Source organism: Scyliorhinus canicula, chromosome 11, assembly GCF_902713615.1.
Source record: "Scyliorhinus canicula chromosome 11, sScyCan1.1, whole genome shotgun sequence".
Classification (NCBI taxonomy): domain Eukaryota; kingdom Metazoa; phylum Chordata; class Chondrichthyes; order Carcharhiniformes; family Scyliorhinidae; genus Scyliorhinus; species Scyliorhinus canicula.
The window spans coordinates 164,807,573-164,833,359 of NC_052156.1; the positions used below are offsets into that span (position 1 = coordinate 164,807,573).

Consider the following 25,787-nt stretch of genomic DNA (forward strand, 5'->3'; position numbering starts at 1 on the left):
AACATTGAGGGCCGAAGGGCCTGTTCTGTGCTGTACTGTTCTATGTTCTATGTGCGGGGTCGGTGGATTGAACACGCTAAATTGCCCCTTAATTGGAAAGAAATGAATTGGGTACTCTAAATTTATATTTTAAAAACATTTGAATAATACAGAAAGAAGAAAAGTTGCTTTGGTGAGTTTTGCACAATTCTCCAATTTAAAATGTTTTGGTGTGACTTGTTGAATTATCAGAGGGATTCCGTGTGCATATTCTGTAAAGTCCCTGTAGCAATTTCTTTGTAATACTCTTGACGGCAGCACAGAATGGTTTATTTGAAACAAAGAACATGGATTTAAAAGGAAAATATTGCAGTCAGCCTTGAACGCGAAATGAATGAGACATTTATAAAGGTGCCTCGTGAGGCAGGAGATAGAGAGAGAGAGGAAATGAATACGAGTGAAGGCCTGCCTTTGATCCAACCACCGCAAGGATTGTGTTCCATGAGAAAAACAGCTGTCCGAACATCACATTTGAACTGTACAGACCGGCTCTGAAGCATCCCACATGTCACTTGAACTGGCTGCGTTTGTGTTCGCTCCTAAAGCAAAACGTACATTTGAGGGCTATTAGTCACTGGGAAAAAAAAGAGTCAGTTCATCGAGCTGGGAAAGCTAGTCAACACAATTTCAAAAACCTTTTCTGACCAGAAAAGACTGTGAATTTCCATTATTTTCAGGTGCTGTTCAACTGCAGGACAGTTAAAGGAAAAAGCAACTCAAACAGCAAGTACAATACAGTTTACGGCACATAATTGTGGATGAATGCATAAACTTTATGAAGTTTTTCTGCACGCTAATAAATGCAGCTAATATTTTATACCTCATTCGTACAAATCTTCAGGTTGAGAGCCAGAGGACTCTGATTGGGGGTGAATGGCAAAATGATCCACGGCAACGTCGCGAGAAAACCTTTTTACACAGCACGTGGTTAGGATCTGGAATGCACTGCCCGAGAGTGTGGTGTAAGCAGATTCAATTGTGATTTTTAAAGTGGAATTGGATAAATATCTGAACACAAAAAATTCCCAAGGCTACAGGGAAAAGGACGGGGAGGGGGGACGAGCTTTGACAGTTTTAGTGCAGGCCAAATGGTCTCCTCCTGTGCTCTAACCATTCTCTGATTCTATGAAAACAACTGTGTGTGTGTTTAATATTCAGGAGTTCTATATGTTGTTCCCTTAATTTCTCTCAAACCCTCAACCACCCTACTCTGAACTCATTTCCAGCAACAATCCAGCGAGCGGTGAACAAAAGCTCAAGAGGCACAGGATGCAGCAGCTCTTCTGGTGTGTCAGTTGTAATCAGCAGTAATCTTCCCTAATTCATGGTCTAAAGATTTCTCTTGTGACATCCACAAGTTCTGGTGTATCAGTTTTACTGATTAAAAAAAAAAACCACACTTTAGTTGTTGTGCAGTGGTTAGCACTGGGACTAAGGCACTGAGGACCCGGGTTCAAATCCCGGCTTTGTCACGGTCTGTCCGGAGTTTGCACATTCTCCCCGTGCCTATGTGGGTTTCACCCCCACAACCAAAGATGGGCAAGGTAGGTGAATTGGCCACGCTAAATTGCCCCTTAATTGGAAATAAATAAATAATTGGGTACTCTAAAAAACACACTTAAGCATGAAAATACTGGTAACTGCAAAATATTCTGCAGAATTCAGTTTTTTTGTTGCCGAATTCTACCAATCTTGGAGATAACTATTGTGCAGTTCAAATCAGTTACCTTTGATAGCTGTGCACAGAGAAGATTTACACCAGGAGAAGCACAGATTTGGAAAACTGTTTTCTCCAGGAAATGTGTTTCACTGAGGAAAGAAACTCTATGACTTTGGGCAGGAAATATCTCTCGAGTAATTGGCATATCTATGGTTTGAACAAATGCTGTAACTTAACCCAATACCAGTTAAGAGTAGAATAGGTGATCTTAAGGTGTTTCTTGTCGACTCTCAGGGCAACTTCTTCCTTTAACAGTCACAGTTCCTCACAAAATGGGCACAAAAGAATGCCCCTCCCCCTGTACTTACAAAGCACTTTATCACATCGTCATGACATCCCACAGCACTTTACAACCAACTCATTTTTCTTAAAACGCAGCCACTGTTGTTATGTGGTATAGGAAGCAGCCAGGCTGCACAGCAAAGTCCTAGAAACAAAAGAATGTCCAGAGAACCCCCCCCCCCCCCCCCCCCAGTAATATTGGTTGCGGGGAAATTTTGACCAGCAGGAGAATTTTCTCATTCAATGATCACAAAGAAATCAAATCCATCCTGCTGGTTTAAAGTCATGTGCGACTATACAGCACTCCCACAGGACTACCTACAGTGTTCATTTGGAATATTTGCTGAGACCTACAATGGAGATTGAACCCAAATGCTTCTGGTGCAGGGGTGAGAACACTATCACAGAACACAGAACAGTACAGCACAGAACAGGCCCTTCGGCCCCCCCCCCCCCCCTTAACCTTACATTTTAGGACACTACGGACAATTTAGCATGGCCAATCCACCTAACCCGCACATCTTTGGACTGTGGGAGGAAACCGGAGCACCCGGAGGAAACCCACGCACACACGGGGAGGACGTGCAGACTCCGCACAGACAGTGACCCAGCCGGGAATCGAACCTGGGACCCTGGAGCTGTGAAGCATTTATGCTAACCACCATGCTACCATGCTGCCCTGCTATCAACTGAGATAGCCGTGGTACTGCTTCAGTAAAGGGGCATGGGAGGGGGAATTGTGATGCAAACACCAGATGGACACCTGCAAAAATAAAGCTATTCTGCAAATCAAACTAATTACGGACCTTCATACTGATCAAAATTCTCTAATTCACATAATAGATCACAAGCAATTTGTTTGGATCTCTTCTCTATATTTCTAACCCCTCGTCTGTGTACGCATTGTCAGGAGAATCTTTGTGTTTACTATTCTGTCAGTCCCCATCCTCCAGCATTGCGATGGGTATAAGAGATTCAGTTTGCTACTTGACTTGGGGAAATCTGGGCCTCAATTCAAACTTTACTCGTATGAGAAGCGGAAGACAAATGTGATGGCATGACCATCAAACTTTTATTTCTTCCTCTTAAGAATCAATCTTATTTTTCTGATGCAGAATCTTTTCTTTTTCTGTAGAATTCTTGGGGACTGTGTAGTAACCAGGTGACATTACCCCTACTCCCATGTACAGTCTGGTACTTCACAACATTTTATCTCAAAATGTAGCAGTTTTTAGTCCTTCTGTTAAACCCACTTCTTCAGTTGGAAATGAGATTACAGAATACGTTTACTGACCTGCACCTCTTTTTAAACGGTTTCTTGCGCGTGCAATTTGATCTTGGAGAATCTGTATCCAATCCGTTGGTCCAGGAAGTCTGTCAATCTGATTTAATGTGCAATATTCTTCTGTGAAAACTGAATTTTTTTCATTTTGGTTAATTTAATGTCTCAAATTTATGCTAGTGAGAATATGGGATGTGCTCTTGCATCTATGCCATTTGTAAAAGTTTATCAATATGGACATTAAACAAACACACTGAAGAGACAACTTTCACAAACAAGAACATTTGCTTATCTTTTCCCTGTGGCTAAATAACAGCAACTATTCTTAATCATCCATCTTCGACTCCAGTAGTTTCTTTCCACAGGGATAAATGGATGTGAAATTAATCTTAAAGACACATCAGCATTATCATTCAAACCTGTGAATTATTGTAATGTGGGAATAAACTATGGATGCACAGCTGAAGTTAACTCATCCCTCTGTCAAATCTCCTCATAGCCTTTCCTGCTCTAAGTGATGTTGTCAGTCTTACTGATGTTGGAAGAAATGATTACTAAAGTCAAACAGGTAGGCTGACAGCACAGGGCTGTTCATGGATGAAGAAAGTACTGGGGAGATAGACCTGGGTGTCAGTGGCAGAAACCTGGAAGTTTATCCCATGCTTTCTAACTGAAGGACATTCACTCCCTCAGTACTGCACTGGAGTGTTAGCCTATTTGTGTGATGTACCATCAATTGGACACGAGACACGATGAACATCCAAACTGTGGCTTTAATCAGCTAGTTGTTAGCCCGGTGGTCGACTACAGAGTAAGGCCGACCGCCGGGAACCCTGGGTATTTATACCCCGCCTCGGAGGTGGGGTCTACTTGCCTCTTGACCAATTGGCGAGCAGTCACATGACTAGTCCCAGCCAATCAGACGAGAGGCACATGCCAGCCAGAGCCAATGGGAAACCAATGCTCTGCACCAATGGCAGTGCTCCCACTCATATCACCACATTGTGCATGGGTCCCGGAGTGGGATTTGAAGCCACGACCTTCAACTCGGAGATGTGAGTGCTACACACTGAACCGCAGCTGACATGACAAAAAAAACCACCCTCTCCTCCCAACTCAGGATGGTGGTCTGCGCATGTGCACTCGCCCACGCGAGCACAATTTCCTTCACCCATGAACAGTTCCGTGCTGTCAGGTTACCTGTTTGACATCAGCAGTCATGTCTTTCAGTCATTCAGTGACGCCCATGCTGCCGGTATCAGTCTGCTCCGACAGAGACCTCTGCACATGAAAAACATTGTGGGATGTACGGCGTAGTGATAGCGGACGTTTCACACATGTGAAGTTTGGTGGTTCCCACGGAGTGGGTCAGTAGGCATGGGGAATCCATAGGCAATGTTAGGCAGTATTTACGGGAGGATGGGGGAGGATCTGCTTCTCCTCACTCCCAATCCCTCCCTCCTCACCCCCATCTCCTCCCTCTTCTCCTTGGGCAAACAAACATTCTGGGGGAATCCCCTGTCAATGCTTGCTTATGTCATGGCGATTGTGATCGAGCACATGCTGCCATATGCTTTCTCCAGGTTTTGATAGCAGACGGAGCACAGTTTTCACAGTGAAACCAAACAATTGCCGTCACTTCTTGTTCCACAGGTAGCTCTGCAATAATTCCTTGCAAAAATGCACATTTTGTAAGGTTCTGGTTACAAGCAGCTGGTTAATTCTAGCATGCTGGTATCCACGGTGGAGAGAGTGCAGTGTCTTGACTTAAATCTGTGTATTTCTCTTAGAATTGAAATAAGCGACAAGGGAGTGCAAATTAATACAATTTCACATTGAGTTCCGACTGACTGTTAAAAGGATGCAGCCACTCAGCTGTGATAATTTCAGCAGCGCCATCTTTGGTCCTGGCGCTTGCCTACTCAGCCACTCTAAGTGAAGTCAGACAGCGATACAGTGCATGCTCAGAGCATGCACGACATTGGCAGGAAGCACAGAAATAGGATATATTCAGCAGCCAGTGGATTTTATCCCCACATATTGAGAAAAACTTTGACTGACTTGGAGTATAATAAAATTGTATACAAAGCATTCTTACATCATTCTCACACTGGTAAATGTGCCAGGCAAACTGGGGCTCAGTAAATTCTACTGAGGACTGAGGGTCTGCTGATTGAGGTGCTGTCTACTGGGGAAGTAACACAGAGGTAATGTTACTCCACGAGTAATCCAAAGGTCTGGACTAATGGTCTGGTGGCATGAGTACAAATCGCACCATGGCAGCTGGGCAATTTATGTCCCAAAAGACTTGCTTGTTAGGTGAATTGGACAATCTGAATTCTCCCTCAGTGTACCCGAACAGGCGCCGGAATGTGGCGACTAGGAGCTTTTCACAGTAACTTCATTGCAGTGTTAATATAAGCCTACTTGTGTCAATAATAAAGATTATTATTGGAATTAATTTTGGAATAAAATGCTAACCTCATTAACAATGATCATGAAACTTTGGGATTGTTCTTTACCAACACCATGCAGGGGAGGAAATCTGCCAACCCTTCCCGATCTGGCGGTTGACCCTTACCTGCCCTCTCTAATGGACTAGCCACTTGGCTGTATCAAGCACCAAGAGAATAAAGCACTGTGGATGTACCCATACACCACATGGGTTGCAGAGCTTCACCAACATATTCTCAGGGACAATTCGGGATAGGCAATAAATGCCGGCCTAGCCAGACTCGCCCACATTCCAAGCATAAATATAAAAACGTGAGAAGTAAATGGCTAATTAAAAATCCACCTAACTTCGCACCTGCACATTTATTATTAAGCACAGGCTCAAAACAAAGCAAGCTTAGTGACATTTAAATCAGATCTGTAGTGCACAATTTCCCTCAACACAAGGAAAAATGTCACGGTGGATGAGTATAATTTACAACTATTGTCCATTAATCTGAGAAGGGTGAATAATGTAACCTTGGATGCAGATGAACTGTATGGTAACTACTGGCCACAACAATTAGGACGCAGAAATGAGTTGGCAACACATGACAGACTCAATGCCTTCATGATAATATAACAACACTCAGGGCTCTATGTCTATTTGCAGGATTAGACATGATGGCATACAAAACAGATAATTCTGGAGCATGGTTCAACCATTGAAATTGTTCCTTCCAGTGCCTATCACAGAGAATCCAAACATTTGGATCCAAGGAACGATGCACTTTTTCATCAAAATATGTTGTTTTAAAATTACCTTTCATTGCTCCCACAATGTTTTGATCAAGACCCTTTCGATTATCGTTGGCTCCTCTTTTTCTCTTCCCATTGGGAAGAGAATTAGCCAGTGTCTGGTCATCAAAGAAAGCAGAGATGAGTTTCCGAAAGAGCAGGCTTCCTGAGCGGGGGTAGGTTAGTAATATGGACTCCAGTTGAGACTTTGGGATAAACACGTCATAGCCTTCTGCAAGCCGGACCTCTGGCTACGGAAAAATAACAGGAAATAAAGTGAAAGCCTCATTTTTGGTTTTACTGTGCCTCCCTCCATCGCCCCCAAAACCACTAGTACATTACCAACCCCAATAGCACCAAATTAAAAATCTGTGCATAATCTTAAAGCATTGTTGTATTCTGCCATTACAACAAAACATAGAAAATAGAAGCAGGAGGAGGCCATTCGGCCCTTTGAGCCTGCTCCGCCATACATTATGGCTGATCATCAAGTTCAATACCCTGATCCCCCCCCCCCATATTCCTTGATCCCTTTATCCCCAAGAGCGATATCTAATTACTTCTTGAAATTATACAACGTTTTGGCCTCAACTGCTTTCTGTAGTTTGCGAATTCCACAGATTCACCACTCTCTGGGTGAAGAAATTTCTCCTCACCTCAGTCCTAAAAGGTTTACCCCTTATCCTCAAACAATGACTCCTAGTTCTGGACTCCCCTATGATCGGGAACATTCTTTCTGAATCTACCCTGTCTAATCCGGTTAGAATTTTATAAGTTTCAATGAGATCCCCTCTCATTCTTCTAAACTCCAATGAATATAATCTTATCTGACTTAGTCTCTCCTCATATGACAGTCCCGCCATCCCAGGAATCAGCCTGGTAAACCTTTGCTGCACTCCCTCCACAGCAAGAACATCCTTCCTCCAAAACTGCACACAATACTGTGGCCTCACCAATGCCCTATACAATTGCAGTAAAACATCTCTATTCCTATACTCAAATCCTCTCGCTATTCAGGTTCATTACATTCTTTACCGCCTGCTGTACCTGCGCGCTTACTTTCAGTGACTGATGCACGAGGACTCCAAGGTCTCGCTGAGTATCCGCTACTCTCAATTTACACCCATTCAAATAATAATCTGCCCCCCTAATTTTTCTTACCAAAGTGGATAACCTCACATTTATCCACATTATACTGCATCTGCCATGCATCTGCCCACTCACCCAGCCTGTCCAAATCCCGCTGAAGCATCTCTGCATCCTCCTCACAGCTCACCCTCCCACCCAACTCATCTGCAAATTTGGAGATAAGACATTTAGCTCCCTTGTCCAAATCATTAGTATATAATGTGAACAGTTGGGTCCTAGCACAGATCCCTGTGGTATCCCACTAGTCATTGCCTGCCAATCAGAAAATGATCCATGTATTCCAACTTTTTGCTTCCCGTCTGCCAAGCAGCTTTGCATCCATCTCAAGACACTACCCGTAATCCTATGCGCTTTAACTTTACATATTAATTGGCTATGTGAGACCTTAACGAAAGCCTTCTGGTTAAATTTCAAAGACTTATTTAAAAAGACAAATAGACTTGCAATCTTTCTTTTCTATCCATTTAAATCTATTATCTATCCATTTACATCTATTTTCTATCCATTTAAATCTATTTTCTATCCATTTACATCTATTTTCTATCCATTTACATCTATTTTCTATCCATTTACATCTATTTTCAAACTTTCCCTTTCAACTGGAAATGAAGATAAACATGACAATTGTCACTGCCAACATCTCTACACAAGAGGTTATTTGGTGCATTTCTATAAACCAATAAGAAAGATTAGCTACTCTCCCACATCATCCTCACACCAGGGTCGGCATTTTATGAAACAGGTTTTCTTTTGCTGTTGTTTCGAAGCTCCACTCCGTCTTACATGTTGCTGCCTTTACTCTGCTGAACACAAACTCCATCTTACTCAAATGAGCAGAATCTAAAGTTACTCCATCCCAGTCTTTCACCTCCCCACTCCAAGACCCCAAAGAAATACTGAAATTAGGAGATTTGATTGTGAAAACAGGTTTCAATAATCTAGTGGATATATTTCAACCAGGTTCTTAAATCACGCAAGCTCCGTCACAGATCTGATCCTGCAAGCAAATCAGACACATTTCCATTCATAGACGCATGATCTCGTACTGCCTGTGTGCAGACATATTCACAGCTACCATTGCACATCTATCAACTGCTACCAGTTCAATTTAATCCCTTTTCTTACCTCTTCTGGAGGTTTTAACTGTGTACTTGGTGGACAGTTCGATGGGCCAAATGGCTTAATTCTGCTCCTATGTCTTATGGCATTTGAAGAATGGTCATAGAAACGAAAATCAGTGATTCATTAGCAGTAATCATGTTTGACTAACTTGACCAAGCTCTGTGATGAAGGAACTGGTTGATGAGAGTAATGTTGTTGATGTTGTTATCTGGACTCTCAAAACATGATTCCAAAGTACCACATAATAGACTAGTTACAAAAATTGAAGTACATGGGATTAAAAGGCCAGCAGGAACCTGGGAGGCAAAGCAGAGAGGAGAAGGAAACAATTACGTTTCACACTGGAGAGAGGTATACAATGGGGCTCCCCCCACAGTTGGTAATAGAGCCACAGCTCTTATTAATACATTAGTGACCTGAATTTGGGTGTACAGAATATAATTTCAAATCTGTAGGTGGCAGGAAACTGAAAAGTGCAGCAAATATTGAGGATAGTATCAGACTTTTGGAGAACAGAGACAGGTTGGTAAAGCGGACAAACGTATGTTAAATGAAATTAAACACAGAAGTTTAAAGTGATACATTGTGGGAGGAAGATGCGGAGAATGAGAAGAGGCAATATAAACTGAATGGTATAATCTTAAACAGGGTGCAGTCATCAGGGATCTGTGTACTCAATCTCTGGAGCTGGCAGGACAACTTGTTAAGGCTGTTCAAAAAGCAAATAGGATCCTCAGCTTTATTCTGAGAGGTACAAGGTAGCAAGTAAGTTATGCTAAACTTCTATACAAGACTGGTTAGGTGTCAACTGTCTTCAATTCTGGAAATGACACTTTAGGAAGATGGCCTTAGAGAAGAGCTTTATTAGAATGGTACCAGTGATGAGGTACTTCAGTTCTGTGGAGAGAGTGGAGAAGCTGGTGGTGTACTCCACTGAGCAAAGAAGCTTCAGAGGAGATTCAGTAGAATTTTGATAGAGTAAATAAGCAGATACTGTTTCCAATGGCAGAAGTTTCAGGAACCTGAGGATACAGGTTTAAGGTGACTGACAAAAGATTCAGAGGTGAGATAAAGGAACATTTATTTTTTTAAAACACGGCACGATGCTGTAACCTGGAACATACTGCCTGAAACAGCAGTGGAGGAAGATTCAATACAAGTGCAGTGTCATAAAGCAAGCAACCTCAGGACCCCGGCCACGCTGGATTTCAGATCTTGCTGATTTCAGGTTTGGCGTAACGGTCCATGGGCAGTTTGGGTCAAGTCCGGTCAGGTGGGAACAGACTGGCGCCCAAGTGGCAAGGGGATAAATTGTCCGACGTCACACCACGCCAATGCATCGCCTAACTGAATTGTCCAGGTGGGTTTTTAGTCTTATTTTACTCAATTAAAATTTATGCCTGGCACATTTAAAAATGCCTAGTTTTTGTACAGTCAAGTTTGAGATACTGCACTGCAGTAACCTCCGAAAGAGAATGAGATAAATACTGGAAGAGAAAGCTATTTAGAGGGCTATTTGGAAAGAACAGGGTGGTGGAATTAGATAGCTCTACCAAAGAGCTGGCACAGGTACAATGGGCTGAATGGCCTCCATCTGTGCTATATCATTCAATGATCCAAATATTTGGCTCTGCTTTGGAGAAAAACTAAGTTCTGTCAGGATTTATCTTACATTGTGTGGCTACAGATTTTACATTAATGTTCCCAGGAGACACAATTACAAATTAACAATGCAGCATAATAAAGATATCTTCTAAAGTGCAAAACGACCTTTGAGCTAAGTATAATGGAAAAAACACACAAAGCAAATGGAATTGAATAAAAATTCCACACTGTGCAGACAATGTACATTTACCAATACACTGATTATTAACAGAGTCTTTCCAGCTATTCATTTGTAGTTAATCAATGTGACAGTCTCATTATGAAAAGCCTGAATAATTTATTAAACTCCTGATATGTACCTTAAAATCCCTATTTAGTTTGTAGATATCTAATTGTCTATTAAGGCGGATCATGTCGAAAAATCCTCCGCGATATCTGTGCTCCTCTAATTCTGGCTTCGCAAGTATCCCTGATTTTAATCACTCTACCATCAGTGGACTTGCCTTCAGTTACTTGGACCCCAATGTTCTGAAAGCGGTAAGGTAGCACAGTGGTCAGCACTGTTGCTTCACAGCGCCAGGGTTCTGGGTTCAATTCCCAGCTTGGGTCACTGTCTGTGCGGAGTCTGCACGTTCTCCCCGTGTCTGCGTGGGTTTCCTCCGGGTGCTCCGGTTTCCTCCCACAAATCCCGAAAGACGTGCTGTCAGGTGAATTGGACATTCTGAATTCTCCCTGTGTGTACCCGAACTGGCGCCGGAATGTGGCGACTAGGGGCTTTTCACAGTAACTTCATTGCAGTGTTAACGTAAGCCTACTTCTGACACTAATAAAGATTATTATCTCATAGAAACCTATAAAATTCTAACAGGACTGGACAGGGTAGATGCAGGAAGGATGTTGCCGATGGTGGTGGGGGTGTCTTGAATCAGGGGTCACAGTCTGAGGATAAGGGATAGACTATTTAGGTCAGAGATGAGCAGAAACGTCTTCACCCAGAGAGTAGTGAGCCTGTGGAATTCCTCACCAGAGAAAGTAGCTGAGGCGAAAACATTGTATGTTTTCCAGAAGCCGTTAGATATAGCGCTTGAGTTGAAGGGAATCAAAGGAAATTTGGGGGGTGGGGGGGAAGCGGGATTAGGCTATTGAGTTGGATGATCAGAATGAATGGCGCAGCAGACTCGAAGAGCCGAATGGCCTCCTCCTCCTATTTTCTATGATAGGAATGTCACAGGATAAAGAGAGACTAAGAGAGGTGAGGGATGAAAAGTTAAAAGATACCCTAAGAAAAATAAAAATGAATAAGAAAAGTTTTTTTCAGGCTATTAAAGGAATTCTAACAAGCCATTTGTGCTCCCATGAATTAATTTATCTTCTGTAGATAACGCCAGACAGGGACAACTCTGAAATGTTTGTCTGACCAGAAAGACAACTGAAGCAAAATATTTAGAATACAAAAACAGTTTTAAATCCCAACAAGCTTATTTCATAAATAATAAATGAATGGACCAATATCTCTGTGCAGAGAATCCATATATTTTTCTCAATAACCTTCCAACCTGTTCCAAACCAGTTTCTCTTGAAAGAAGTTAAACAACTGCAGTAATGACCTTTGTACAAATCTCTCTCTCTCATGACATTTTCCATCTGATTCATTCCAGATTGGCTTCCATGTCGGTTGTCCCCTGGTCCCACTACTAGTCAGTCAGCCATTATTTATCCTTGGCCAGGGGTATTGTCTGGCCCACTTCACACATTCATTTCAGCACCCAGCAAGGGTCACTGAGAGTTATCAGGAGTTAGGAACAAAGGAGGAGTAGGCCATTCAGCCCCTTGAACCTTACTAGATAATGGCTTATCGTCTATCTCAACACCATCTTATGGGACTATCCCCGTATCCCTTAATGTCTCTGGCATCTAAAATCTATCGAACGCTGCCTTGAACATACTCAATGACGGACCTCCACACCTCGGGGGTAGAGAATTAGGAACCCACACTAATTCTCCCACTGACGCCAGAAGAACCCTGCAGCACAGTTAACACAACAGGGGCAGCACGGTAGCATGGTGGTTAGCATCAATGCTTCACAGCTCCAGGGTCCCAGGTTCGGTTCCCGGCTGGGTCACTGTCTGTGCGGAGTCTGCACGTCCTCCCCGTGTGTGCGTGGGTTTCCTCCGGGTGCTCCGGTTTCCTCCCACAGTCCAAAGATGTGCGGGTTAGGTGGATTGGCCATGATAAATTGCCCATAGTGTCCTAAAAAGTAAGGTTGGGGGGGGGGGGGGGGGGGATTGTTGGGTTACGGGTATAGAGTGGATACGTGAGTTTGAGTAGGGTGATCATTGCTCGGCACAACATTGAGGGCCGAAGGGCCTGTTCTGTGCTGTACTGTTCTAAATTCTAAACAGAGACTAGAGATCAAACAAAAATTATTCATCGAGTAAACTCACTAAACCAATGCGGAGCAGTAAAATATAAAATATAAACCTCCGCTTATTGGAAAAACGCAGTCGTTATAGATTCACCAATGATTTCCTCTTGGGAAATCAAACACCCCCCCCCCCCCCCCCCCCCCCCATGTGAATAGGAATTGAGCTTCTGCACCGTAACACACGTAATAAACTCGCACTTACCTTGAAAAGATCGTTGTTTTGTCGGCTATCCAGTTCAGAAATATAACCCTCCACCCCATTTGGTGGGGCCTGACTTGGATTCATTTCTGTGGTCAATCTCTTTGCCGGTAATGAGCGGTTCCGCTCAGTCTGTGGTAAGCTAATGTCTGGATTGTGAATTTTTGGATTTGCTTGAGCTGGAGCAGGCTTGTTCCTGTGGATTAGTCTTCTTTTAATGATTTTGGTCCGTAGTAAACTTGAACGAAAGTTATTACTGTGGGACAATGGAATGTCCATCGTGCCCGGAGGACCTGTAAAGAAGGAAGTCGTTTTATTGTAACTCCATGTTTTTAAAAATTAATTTACGGGATGTGAGCGTCGCTGGTTGGGCCAGCATTTATTGCCCATCCCTAGTTGCCCTTCAGAAGGTGGTGGTGAGTTGCCTCCTTGAACCGTTGCAGTCCTTTAGGTGTAGCTACAGCCACTGTGCTGTCAGATAGGGAGTTTCAGGATGATGCCGCAGTGACAGTGAAGGAACGGCCGATATATTTCCAGGTCAGGATGGTGAGTGACTTGGAGGGGGACCTCCAGGTGGTGGGTTCTCAGGTATCTGCTGCTCTTGTCCTTCTAGATCTGATGTGGAGATGCCGGCGTTGGACTGGGGTGAGCACAGTAAGAAGTCTTACAACACCAGGTTAAAGTCCAACAGGTTTGATTCAAACACGAGCTTTCGGAGCGCAGCTCCTTCCTCAGGTGAATGGCGAGGTGAATACCTCGCCATTCACCTGAGGAAGGAGCTGCGCTCCGAAAGCTCGTGTTTGAATCAAACCTGTTGGACTTTAACCTGGTGTTGTAAGACTTCTTACTGTCCTTCTAGATGGTAGTGATTGTGGGTTTGGAAGGTGCTGTCTAAGGAACCTTGGTGAGTTACTGCAGAGCATCGTGAAGATGGTACACATGGTGCTACTGTGCATCAGTGGTGAAGAGTTTGAATGTTTGTGGAAGGGGAGCAATCAAGCGGGCTGCTTTGTCCTGGATGGTGTCAAGCTTCTTGAGTGTTGTTGGAGCTGTGCTCATCCAGGCAAGTGGATAATATTCCATCACACTCCTGACTTGTGCCTTGTAGACGATGGACAGGCTTTGGTGGGGTCAGGAGGTGAGTTACTCGCTGTAGGATTCCTAGCCTCTGACCTGCCCTGGTAGCCACAGTATTTTTTTAAATATAAATTTAGATTACCCAATTATTTTTTCCAATTAAGGGGTAATTTAGCGTGGCCAATACACCTACCCTGCACATTTTTGGGTTGTGGGGGCGAAACCCACGCAAACACGGGGAGAATGTGCAAACTCCACACAGACAGTGACCCAGAGCCGGGATCGAACCCGGACTGTCTCCAGATCCTTTGGTGATTTAAAAAATATACCTGTTTCTGTGGAGAAGTTAAACCTGATGTCTTTCCGTAAAAAGAGTTTTTTGTCTTATGGATGTTGCAAGGAAAGATTAAGAGTTATTTAGAGTACTGTATTCTTTGGGGGAATTTATTGGTGTTGATAGTTGTTAAGATGTTTACTGTGGGTTTAGAAAGTGTTAACTGGTTTCATGAATAAACATATTTTAATTTACAAGTACTGTAGATCTCTGTTGCATCACACCTGCAGAGTGGGCCCGTGTGCTCCCCATAACCACAATCTATTAAAAGTTGTGGGTCAGGTGATCCCCATGATACCCTTTGGGGTTCTCTAAACCCTGGCCCATAACAGTACATCCACACTGTTGCCGGATAGAAAGTTCTAGGATTTTGACCCAGCGACAGTGAAGGAACGGCCGATATATTTCCAAGTCAGGGTGGTGAGTGCCTTGGAGGGGAACTTGCAGGTGGTGATGTCCCCGTGTATCTGCTGCCCTTGTCCTTCTAGATAGCAGTGGTTACAGGTTTGGAAGGTGATGTCAAAGGAACCTTGGTGAGTTGCTGCAGTGCATCTTGTAGATGGTACACACGGCTTGTGTCAGTGGTGGAGAGAGTGAATTTCGAAGGTGGGGAATCAAACCTGGGGGGGGGGGGGGGGGGGGTTTGGATTTCTAATTTTTACAGCTCAGTGTTATACTGAGTAGTATAAATTTCAACAAAACAGAGAAAAGTACCAAGTGTATCAATATCACAGAAACAAAATAACATTAGCTTTAAATGAAATGAAATGAAAATCACTTATGGTCACGAGTAGGCTTCAATGAAGTTATTGTGAAAAGCCCCTAGTCGCCACATTCCGGCGCCTGTTCGGGGAGGCTGGTACGGGAATTGAACCGTGCTGCTGGCCTGCCTTGGTCTGCTTTCAAAGCCAGTGATTTAGCCCAGTGTGCTAAACCAGCCCGTTAACTGAAATAGATACTCAAAAATACAAATTATACAATTAGTTTGCTCAATGTTTCAGCTGGTTACACGATGAATAGATAGATATTAAAGTAGTGGATTAAGAGAAATTCAAGAATAAGCAGGTATAAACATGCCACCAACAGTCTAGAAGGCCATGGGTGTGTAAGTGAGTGAGTGAGAGAGAGAGATAGTGAGAGAGAGATAGTGAGAGAGATAGTGAGAGTGAGAGTCAGTGAGTGAGAGAGAGAGAACCTGGATACTTGCTTCTTTGCACTCACAGCCTCCTCACCCAGGGTTGTCACGATGGAGGAGGCAGGCTGGGGCGGATGTGGAGGAGACAGGGCCCGTGGCAGAAGAATCTGCTGTAGGAAGGAGGTGGTGAGTGGGAGGGTCGGGGAGGGAGGTGGTGAGTGGGAGGGTCGGGGGAGGAGGTGGTGAGTGGGAGGGTCGGGGGAGGAGGTGGTGAGTGGGAGGGTCAGGGGAGGAGGTGGTGAGTGGGATGGTCAGGGGAAGAGGTAGTGAGTGGGAGGGTCGGGGGAGGAGGTGGTGAGTGGGAGGGTCAGGGGAGGAGGTGGTGAGTGGGATGGTCAGGGGAGGGAGGTGGTGAGTGGGAGGGTCAGGGGAGGGAGGTGGTGAGTGGGAGGGTCAGGGGAGGGAGGTGGTGAGTAGGAGGGTCAGGGGAGGGAGGTGGTGAGTGGGAGGGTCGGGAGAGGAGGTGGTGGGTGGGAGGGTCAGGGGAGGAGGTGGTGAGTGGGAGGGTCAGGGGAGGGAGGTGGTGAGTGGGAGGGTCGGGGGAGGAGGTGGTGAGTGGGAGGGTCAGGGGAGGAGGTGGTGAGTGGGATGGTCAGGGGAGGGAGGTGGTGAGTGGAAGGGTCAGGGGAGGGAGGTGGTGAGTGGGAGGGTCAGGGGAGGGAGGTGGTGAGTGGGAGGGTCAGGGGAGGGAGGTGGTGAGTGGGAGGGTCGGGAGAGGAGGTGGTGGGTGGGAGGGTCAGGGGAGGAGGTGGTGAGTGGGAGGGTCAGGGGAGGGAGGTGGTGAGTGGGAGGGTCGGGGGAGGAGGTGGTGAGTGGGAGGGTCAGGGGAGGGAGGTGGTGAGTGGGAGGGTCAGGGGAGGAGGTGGTGAGTGGGAGGGTCAGGGGAGGAGGTGGTGAGTGGGAGGGTCGGGGGAGGAGGTGGTGAGTGGGAGGGTCAGGGGAGGGAGGTGGTGAGTGGGAGGGTCGGGGCAGGGAGGTGGTGAGTGGGAGGGTCAGGGGAAGAGGTGGTGAGTGGGAGGAGTCGGGGGAGGAGGTGGTGAGTGGGAGGGTCAGGGGAGGGAGGTGGTGAGTGGGTGGGTCAGGGGAGGAGGTGGTGAGTGGGAGGGTCAGGGGAGGAGGTGGTGAGTGGGAGGGTCAGGGGAGGGAGGTGGTGAGTGGGAGGGTCAGGGGAGGGAGGTGGTGAGTGGGAGGGTCAGGAGAGGGAGGTGGTGAGTGGGAGGGTCAGGGGAGGAGGTGGTGAGTGGGAGGGTCAGGGGAGGGAGGTGGTGAGTGGGAGGGTCGGGGGAGGAGGTGGTGGGTGGGAGGGTCAGGGGAGGAGGTGGTGAGTGGGAGGGTCGGGGGAGGAGGTGGTGAGTGGGAGGGTCAGGGGGAGGAGGTGGTGAGTGGGAGGGTCGGGGCAGGGAGGTGGTGAGTGGGAGGGTCAGGGGAAGAGGTGGTGAGTGGGAGGGTCAGGGGAGGAGGTGGTGAGTGGGAGGGTCAGGGTAGGGAGGTGGTGAGTGGGAGGGTCGGGGCAGGGAGGTGGTGAGTGGGAGGGTCGGGGGAGGAGGTGGTGAGTGGGAGGGTCAGGGGAGGAGGTGGTGAGTGGGAGGGTCAGGGTAGGGAGGTGGTGAGTGGGAGGGTCGGGGGAGGAGGTGGTGAGTGGGAGGGTCGGGGGAGGAGGTGGTGAGTGGGAGGGTCAGGGAAGGGAGATGGTGAGTGGGAGGGTCAGGGGAGGAGGTGGTGAGTGGGAGGGTCAGGGGAGGAGGTGGTGAATGAGAGGGTCAGGGGAGGAGGTGGTGAGTGGGAGGGTCAGGGTAGGGAGGTGGTGAGTGGGAGGGTCGGGGGAGGAGGTGGTGAGTGGGAGGGTCGGGGGAGGGAGGTGGTGAGTGGGAGGGTCGGGGAGGAGGTGGTGAGTGGGAGGGTCGGGGGAGGGAGGTGGTGAGTGGGAGGGTCGGGGGAGGGAGGTGGTGAGTGGGAGGGTCAGGGGAGGGAGGTGGTGAGTGGGAGGGTCGGGGGAGGAGGTGGTGAGTGGGAGGGTCAGGGGAAGAGGTAGTGAGTGGGAGGGTCAGGGGAGGAGGTGGTGAGTGGGAGGGTCGGGGGAGGGTGGTGGTGAGTGGGAGGGTCAGGGGAGGGAGGTGGTGAGTGGGAGGGTCAGGGGAAGAGGTGGTGAGAGGGAGGTGGTGAGTGGGTGGGTCAGGGGAGGGAGGTGGTGAGTGGGAGGGTCAGGGGAGGAGGTGGTGAGTGGGAGGGTCAGGGGAAGAGGTGGTGAGAGGGAGGTGGTGAGTGGGTGGGTCAGGGGAGGGAGGTGGTGAGTGGGAGGGTCAGGGTAGGGAGGTGGTGAGTGGGAGGGTCGGGGCAGGGAGGTGGTGAGTGGGAGGGTCGGGGGAGGAGGTGGTGAGTGGGAGGGTCAGGGGAGGAGGTGGTGAGTGGGAGGGTCAGGGTAGGGAGGTGGTGAGTGGGAGGGTCGGGGGAGGAGGTGGTGAGTGGGAGGGTCGGGGGAGGAGGTGGTGAGTGGGAGGGTCAGGGAAGGGAGATGGTGAGTGGGAGGGTCAGGGGAGGAGGTGGTGAGTGGGAGGGTCAGGGGAGGAGGTGGTGAATGAGAGGGTCAGGGGAGGAGGTGGTGAGTGGGAGGGTCAGGGTAGGGAGGTGGTGAGTGGGAGGGTCGGGGGAGGAGGTGGTGAGTGGGAGGGTCGGGGGAGGGAGGTGGTGAGTGGGAGGGTCGGGGAGGAGGTGGTGAGTGGGAGGGTCGGGGGAGGGAGGTGGTGAGTGGGAGGGTCGGGGGAGGGAGGTGGTGAGTGGGAGGGTCAGGGGAGGGAGGTGGTGAGTGGGAGGGTCGGGGGAGGAGGTGGTGAGTGGGAGGGTCAGGGGAAGAGGTAGTGAGTGGGAGGGTCAGGGGAGGAGGTGGTGAGTGGGAGGGTCGGGGGAGGGTGGTGGTGAGTGGGAGGGTCAGGGGAGGGAGGTGGTGAGTGGGAGGGTCAGGGGAAGAGGTGGTGAGAGGGAGGTGGTGAGTGGGTGGGTCAGGGGAGGGAGGTGGTGAGTGGGAGGGTCAGGGGAGGAGGTGGTGAGTGGGAGGGTCAGGGGAAGAGGTGGTGAGAGGGAGGTGGTGAGTGGGTGGGTCAGGGGAGGGAGGTGGTGAGTGGGAGGGTCAGGGGAGGAGGTGGTGAGTGGGAGGGTCAGGGGAGGAGGTGGTGAGTGGGAGGGTCAGGGGAGGAGGTGGTGAGTGGGAGGGTCAGGGGAGGAGGTGGTGAGTGGGAGGGTCAGGGGGGGAGGTGGTGAGCAACGAAGCAGCAATTTCATTCAAAAAATACTGAGCATGCTCAGTAACCACGTTAAAACAAAAACGGGGGCAGTGCTATTTAGAGAACACCCCCTAAAATAAAAACCTCACAAAAACAAAAGCATCCTATTAGAATATATTAGAATACTTTTCAAATGGGTGATACCGGTGCATAAAAACAGCCAATCGGAAATCCAAACGTGTATCTGGGACCTCGCAAAGAGACAGATGATAATATAATTCTAATGATTAAAACCACAGAGGAGTTTAAGAATGTTGTTTCAGAAGCGGAGGCATACATACCTACAAAAAACATACAGCTTTACTCGAAACTTGGTGACTGTACCAAAAGGAAATTTCGGTTTAGAGAAGAGGGAGGCTAAAGGTGGGAAATATAGAGGAGGGGGGGTGGGACTAAAGATTTAAATCCGTCGTGCTCAGCTTCACAAACAGCAGACACACGAATGATTCAACTGTTACCATAGTAGAACTTTACTGATGTAATTCCTACTGTTAAAGACTCGTGATGTCTGGCTTTCCTTCCATGAAAACAGTCAAACTACAAACAGGAACAAACCGTACACCATTCTGCACAATAAAATCACAACTCACCTGCCTGACCTTGAATCAACTCCCGTAGAGTTCGAAGCTCCTGCAGAATGGCTAGTAATGTTGGCTGACAACTACACATACAACAATTAGATCCCAGTGTGGAACATGACATTGTTCCTGTGAAACAAAACGATGCCCTAAATTAATTATGTGTTGGTTGGCAAAAGCAGGAACACTGAATCACTGATAAACAACTAACACTTAAAGAGTTAAAAAAAATAACAAAAAGCTTATCATGAGGTGGTAGGCATGAGGTGGTAGGCATGAGGTGAGTCATTTGCACCAATTGTTCTGCATTTTACAATATTACAATTTGCACTTGCCTCAAGTAATGTTCACTGGCTTCCCAGGGAACAATACCTCAATTTTTAAGTTCTCATCATTGTTTTCTTATCCCTCCATAGCCATGCCCCGCCCCATCGCTGCAATCTCCTGCGTGATCTCCATGCTCACTATTTCTGACCTTTTATGCATCCCTGATTCTAATTGCTTCACCACTGGTAGAATGCTCCTGAATTCCTCCCTCTTTGACCACGTTTTTGACCATTTGCCGAAATATCTATTGTGGTTCAATGTCAAATCTTGTTTTAGATCATTCCAGTGAAGCCTGGGGCATTTTAGAATTTTTTTTTTAATAAATTTAGATTAGCCAATTATTTTTTCTAATTAAGGGGCAATTTAGCATGGCCAATCCACCTACTCTGCACATTTTTGGGTTGTGGGGGCGAAACCCACGCAGACACGGGGAGAGTGTGCAAACTCCACACGGACAGTGACCCAGAGCCGCGATCGAACCTGGGACCTCAGCGCCATGAGGCGGTTGTGCTAACCACTAGGCCACCGTGCTGCCCCATTTTAGAATGTTAATGGTGCTTTGTTAATACACGTTATTGTTGCTGAGGCACTTGCATTCGCAGGCTGCCACCTGTCACCTCACTCGTTACGTGAATATAGTATCTGGATCGTTAACTGTCCCTCGCTTGAAGGATGGTGTCTACTTGGGGTCGCAAGTTTGTGCCATGGGTCTTCCTGTAACTCCACAGGCCAATTCTTGACTGACAAATCCTTGGGCACATGGGGTAGGACGCTCCATGAGATAGTGACATCAGGAGTGCAGGATTTTTTTCCATTTCTTTCCTCCTTTGCTGTCGCTCTTATAATAATAATCTTTTCTTGTCACAAGTATGAAGTTGCTGTGAAAAGCCCCGAGTCGCCACATTCCGGCGCCTGTTCGGGTAAGCTGGTACGGGAATTGAACCCACGCTGCTGGCCTTGTTCTGCATTCCAAACCAGCTGTCGAGCCCACTGAGCTAAACCAGCTCTTGCCTCATCATTAAGCTGTATGGACTCAAAGCATGTTGCAGCTTGATGGCCAAGTTGCCACCGTTTTGAACAATTAGTAGCAAGCTCCCCCCATCACTAATGTCAATGCTGCTACGCTTCAAGGAGAACTTCAGAGCGCCGTTGTCAGATTTTCTATGTTCTTCCCTGGAACTCTAGCCATTTGAGAGTTGGGGAAACATGTCCTGGTAGGGGAGTACTTTTCAGTCATCTGGACATACTCCCATCAGGAGTTTAGCCTCAATGCTTATGGAACTGGCTTCAAGGAGGACAGTAAAGTTTGCTTGACGGTCCACCCACTGAATCCGGAGAATGTGCTGGAGGCATTGCTGATGGAATTTCTCCAGCTCTCTGATGTGTTACGAATACACAGTCTGACTTCAATACAGGAGTGTGGTGACGGCAACTGATCTGTACACTGGGGCTTTTGTTGACTTGTGGAGCTCTTTGTTGTCAAAAACTCACTGCTGTAGTTTGAAGAAAGCGGAGCTGGTGCAGCTGATCCAGTGTTGGATCTCCACATCAATGGCGGCCTCTTGAGAGAGGTAGCTGCCAGTGTATAGGAAGTGCTCAACATATTCCAGAGTCTCTCCTTCAGCATATATGGGAAGTGGAATATTTGACTGGCTTCGATGATTTATTGCAGAAGGCCAATTTGACCATCATAGAATTCCAAGACATCTTTTCTATCATTTTTAAACCTTGAATTTCCAGTTGGTAAAACAGGTATTTCAAACAGTATTAAAAAATGAATTTCAAGGGATCAGAATATTTTAGAAATATCTCCAAAATTCATTTTGGCAATCAAGTTCATCAGCCACTTTGTTGGAACAACAAATAAATTAAATTGGAGTTGGAGTAGGTTGTGGGCCCATTGAGCCTGCTCATGCCATTCGATAAGATCATGTCCGATCCTCTTCCTCTACACCACATTCCCACATTGTCTCCAGATTCCTTGATTCCCTTAAGTGTCTTAAAATTTCCTTAAGTGTCCTAAAATTAAATTCCCTTAAGTGTCCTAAAATTAAATTCCCTTAAGTGTCCTAAAATTAAATTCCCTTAAGTGTCCTAAAACTGGCTCTGTGCTCCATAATTTTTTTTTTTAATGTCTGAATAATAGAAATTTGAAAACACAGAAAATACTGGAAATACACCTGAGAAGACAACAGATGAGTTAACCACGAAACATAAGAGCAGAATTAGGCCATTCAGCCCACTGAGTCTGCTCCGCCATTCAATCATGGTTGATATGTTTCTCATCCCCATTCTCTTGCCTTCTCTCCACGGCCCCTATTCCCCCACTCCAGACAAGATCCTACATCAGAACTCACAAAGGCTCCTGAAGTAAACCTTCCGTTTCTCTAAATTGTGCACATGTAAACTTAACACGTACCAACATTTTCCATTTTGTTTCAGATATCTGGAGACTTGAAATGTTTTATATTTTTATGGCAAGTTAATTGCATTAAGCATACCTATAAAATGAAAGGACCCAGTTACAGAAAAAGGCCAGCTTGGACTTGATGGGCCGAATAGCCTACTTCTGTACCATAAATAACTCGTTGCCACCCCTCCCCCCAGCATCCTCTGATGTAGTGCAGAAACTCACCAAGGCTCTTTCAACAGTACTTTCCAAACCCATGACCTCTACCATCTAGAAGGACAAGGGAACATCACCACCATCAGGAAGTTCCCCACCATCCTGACTTGGAAATATATCACCGCTCCTTCATTGTCACTGGGTCAAAGTCCTGCAACTCCCTATCTAACAGCACTGTGGGTGCACCTACACCACATGGATTGCAGAGGTTCAAAAAGGTAGTGCACCACCACCTTCTCAAGGGCAATTAGAGATGGGCAATAAATTGACACACGCATCTCAGGAATGAATAAAACTCACAGTACTGCCCAACGCAGTCAGACAGAACATGGCTCTTGGCACTGAAAAACCACTCTTACACTTGTATAAATTATGTTTCTTACTGCCCAGATACATTTATATCTGAAATGCTCTATATATTTACTCTTACTAATAATAATAATCTTTATTGTCACAAGTAGGCTTACATTAACACTGCAATGAAGTTACTGTGAAAAGCCCCCAGTCCCCACACTCCAGCGCCTGTCCGGGTACACAGAGGGAGAATTCAGATTGTCCAATTCACCTAACAGCACATCTTTCGGGACTTGTTGGGGGAAACCGGAGCACCCGGAGGAAACCCACGCAGACACGGGAAGAATGTGCAGACTCCGCACAGACAGTGACCCAAGCTGGAAATCGAACCTGGGACCCTGGTGAAGAAGACACAGTGCTAACCACTGTGGTACCAAGCGTCCATGACAGAACTGAAAGAAGGCATGATGAAACCACACAATTTGTTCTTTTTTTCTCTTTTATAAAGTTCACATCTCTAAAAATATGAGATTAGATCCTATTTTGTAAACATGTAGATGAGAGTCAATAACAATATGTGGCTCTGTATATCCTTTGGATGGATATTAGTTGAATGTTTTGTCATCTCAAAATGTACTTGTTGCACAGCGGCTTTTAATCCTTCTAAAAGAAATTTTGTATGTTCTCAGCAACAAAAGAAAGAAAATCAACGTACCGTTGCTTTCTGGCATGCCGACGGGGCTCTCAGTAATTGCATCTATGACTGGTTTAGATGACCTGGAGCCTTCGCTACTGTCTCTTCCTGAAACAGAGGAATTCTGTGTTGGAACCTGGATATCTTTCCAGACAATACTCTGGGATGAATGAGGTTCATCAAGACGGACATTTGCCTGGTGTGTATTGTGTTGGAGCCAAGTTAAGTCTGACGCCCCTGGTTCCTCCTTCAGTTTTTCTCGGCCAGTCGTCAATGGCTGATGGATCCTGATGCTATTAACCTTGGCATTTAACAAGCGCCTCATTCCTGACACTTGCTTCTTCAACCCCTCACATACATCTCCTAACAGACAACATCAAAGGTTATTCAAAAGAAAAGGCGTGAATGCAATGAAGAACATTTTGTAGTTCAGGAGACTGAAAGTGTTGAAGAATAAAAAAATTTTTAAAATCCAATTGAGGTCCAATTTAGCGTGACCAATCCAACTACCCTGCATGTCTTTGGGTTGTGGGGGTGAGACCCACGCAGACACGGGGAGAATCTGCAAACTCCACACAGACAGTGACCCGGGGCCAAGATTGAACCCGGGTCCTCGGCGCTGTGAGGCAGCAGTGCTAACCACTGCCCCACCTTGCCGACCTGTTGAAGAATGAAGTTATTCTGTTACAACACCCATCCTAGGCTATTGAATGAGGCCAGTGAGGAGCTAGCACAAACTTTGTCAACATTTCATGAATTGCAGCAGGAGTCTAGAGAAAGCCAGATTAACACTTCTGTTCGAGAGGGAAATAGAAAGATAACTTTTCAGCTGAAGGTGAACGCAGCTTCCATAATTAAAGAACATTCTAGAAATGTTAATCAGCCAGCAGTTAAAGGCAAAAGCAAAACACTGCAGCTGCTGAAAGTCTGAAATTAAATCAGAAAGCGGTGGAAACTCTCAGCCGGTCAGGCAGCATTTATGGAGAGAGAAACAGAGTTAACATTTCAGATCAATGACCTTTCATCAGAACATTTATAACTGTAAAGCGCGGCAGCACGGTGGCTCAGTGGGTTAGCACTGCAGTCTCACGGCGCTGAGGTCCCAGGTTCGATCCCGGCTCTGGGTCACTGTCCGTGTAGAGTTTGCACATTCTCCCCGTGTTTGCGTGGGTTTCACCCCCACAACCCAAAGATGTGCAGGCTAGGTGGATTGAACACGCTAAATTGCCCCTTAATTGGAAAAAAATAATTGGGTACTCTAAATTAAAAAAAAAAAATAACTGTAAAGCGCAAGTTGTGCTGGACAAATTTAAGAGACCTTTTTGAAAAAAAAAACAATTGGATAGCTCCAAGGCATGCAGCAGGTACAGGATTTTCAGGTGTTCAATAAGAACTCTTTTGAAGGACTTTTATAAAAATTCACGCATTATAGTATTAGAAGAGCATAGCTAGAAACTTGGGTTGTCCGACACGAAATAAAGGATTATGGTGCTCATCCCCCATCTGCCTGTCCTCTGGTACGACAATCTTTTTGAATCAATTACTAAATAGCAGAATAGCCTCTTCTCTTTTTAAAATATGAGGATGCACTCCATCTGAGTTTGTTTAGTTTATTCAATACATGCCTTTATTTTCAAAGTGTATATCTCATGGCACATCTCATCATTCAATGTTCTATCTCCCGAATAAATACCAAAGCAAAATAACTATGTAATCTTTCTGCCATCTCTCTATCACTATGTGTATTACTTTCCTGTCTATCTTCTCATGGTCCAATTCCCATCATAGCCTTCCGTATTTTATTGATGGGGCTGTAAAATATTTAACTTTCTCATGTTCCTTGATAATTTAATTTTGTAGTTCCTTCTTACCTTCCTAATTGTTTTTCCAACAGTTCTCCCTAAATCTCTGTATTTATTCTCTTTTAACCTGTGCTCCTTCTTTCCTATCCCAACTTTGTCCCCTTATGTCTTTATTCATCCATGGATTCCCGCTAGTATTAATTTGTTCTTCCTCTTTAAGCACTCTGCACTCTGTTGAACACTGTTTTAAATGTTTCCAGTGTTGTTCTATATATTTGTTTTCCAATTTAGTGACCTATTTTCTTTGCCCACCTTCGGTTCTCAGCCCCTCAATATCACCTTTCCTCCAATCTATTAACTTGGATTTTACATACCTATGTCCTTCTCTATTGTCATCTTTTATATTTTTATTAAATTTAGAGTATTTTTTTTTCCAACGAAGGGGCAATTTAGCGCGGCCAATCCACCTACTCTACATATCTTTGCATTGTGGGGGTGAGGCCCGCGTAGATACGGGGAGAATGTGC

At 46.1% G+C, this 25,787-nt stretch overlaps 1 protein-coding gene across 2 annotated transcripts; it reads right to left on the reverse strand.

Annotated features, from left to right (window-relative positions):
* Window positions 1–17: 17 nt before the first annotated feature.
* Window positions 18–23,899, reverse strand: bend7 (BEN domain containing 7). Of its 2 annotated transcripts, XM_038811939.1 has the most exons (6): window positions 23,480–23,897; window positions 19,530–19,646; window positions 13,059–13,348; window positions 6,580–6,805; window positions 3,336–3,455; window positions 18–578 (listed from the first exon to the last, which is right to left on the reverse strand). In XM_038811939.1, the coding sequence occupies exons 1-6, from the start codon at window positions 23,781–23,783 to the stop codon at window positions 505–507; spliced, it is 1,131 nt and encodes a 376-aa protein (XP_038667867.1). In that variant the 5' UTR covers window positions 23,784–23,897; the 3' UTR covers window positions 18–504. The 2 variants fall into 2 exon arrangements, with proteins under 2 accessions (XP_038667867.1, XP_038667868.1); XM_038811940.1 differs by lacking the exon at window positions 19,530–19,646 and having other exon boundaries at window positions 23,480–23,899.
* Window positions 23,900–25,787: the final 1,888 nt, after the last annotated feature.

What these genes read in the sequence shown, in the direction of transcription:
- bend7 (XM_038811939.1), bottom strand. Translation starts at nt 23,783, where the DNA reads ATGAGGCGCTTGTTAAATGCCAAGGTTAATAGCATCAGGATCCATCAG. An exon ending in AAAACAACGATCTTTTCAAG is followed by an intron (nt 6,806 to 13,058) that starts GTAAGTGCGAGT and finishes ATTTTTCCGTAG; the next exon opens with CCAGAGGTCCGGCTTGCAGA. An exon ending in CCGTTTAAAAAGAGGTGCAG is followed by an intron (nt 579 to 3,335) that starts GTCAGTAAACGT and finishes GTTTTGCTTTAG; the next exon opens with GAGCGAACACAAACGCAGCC.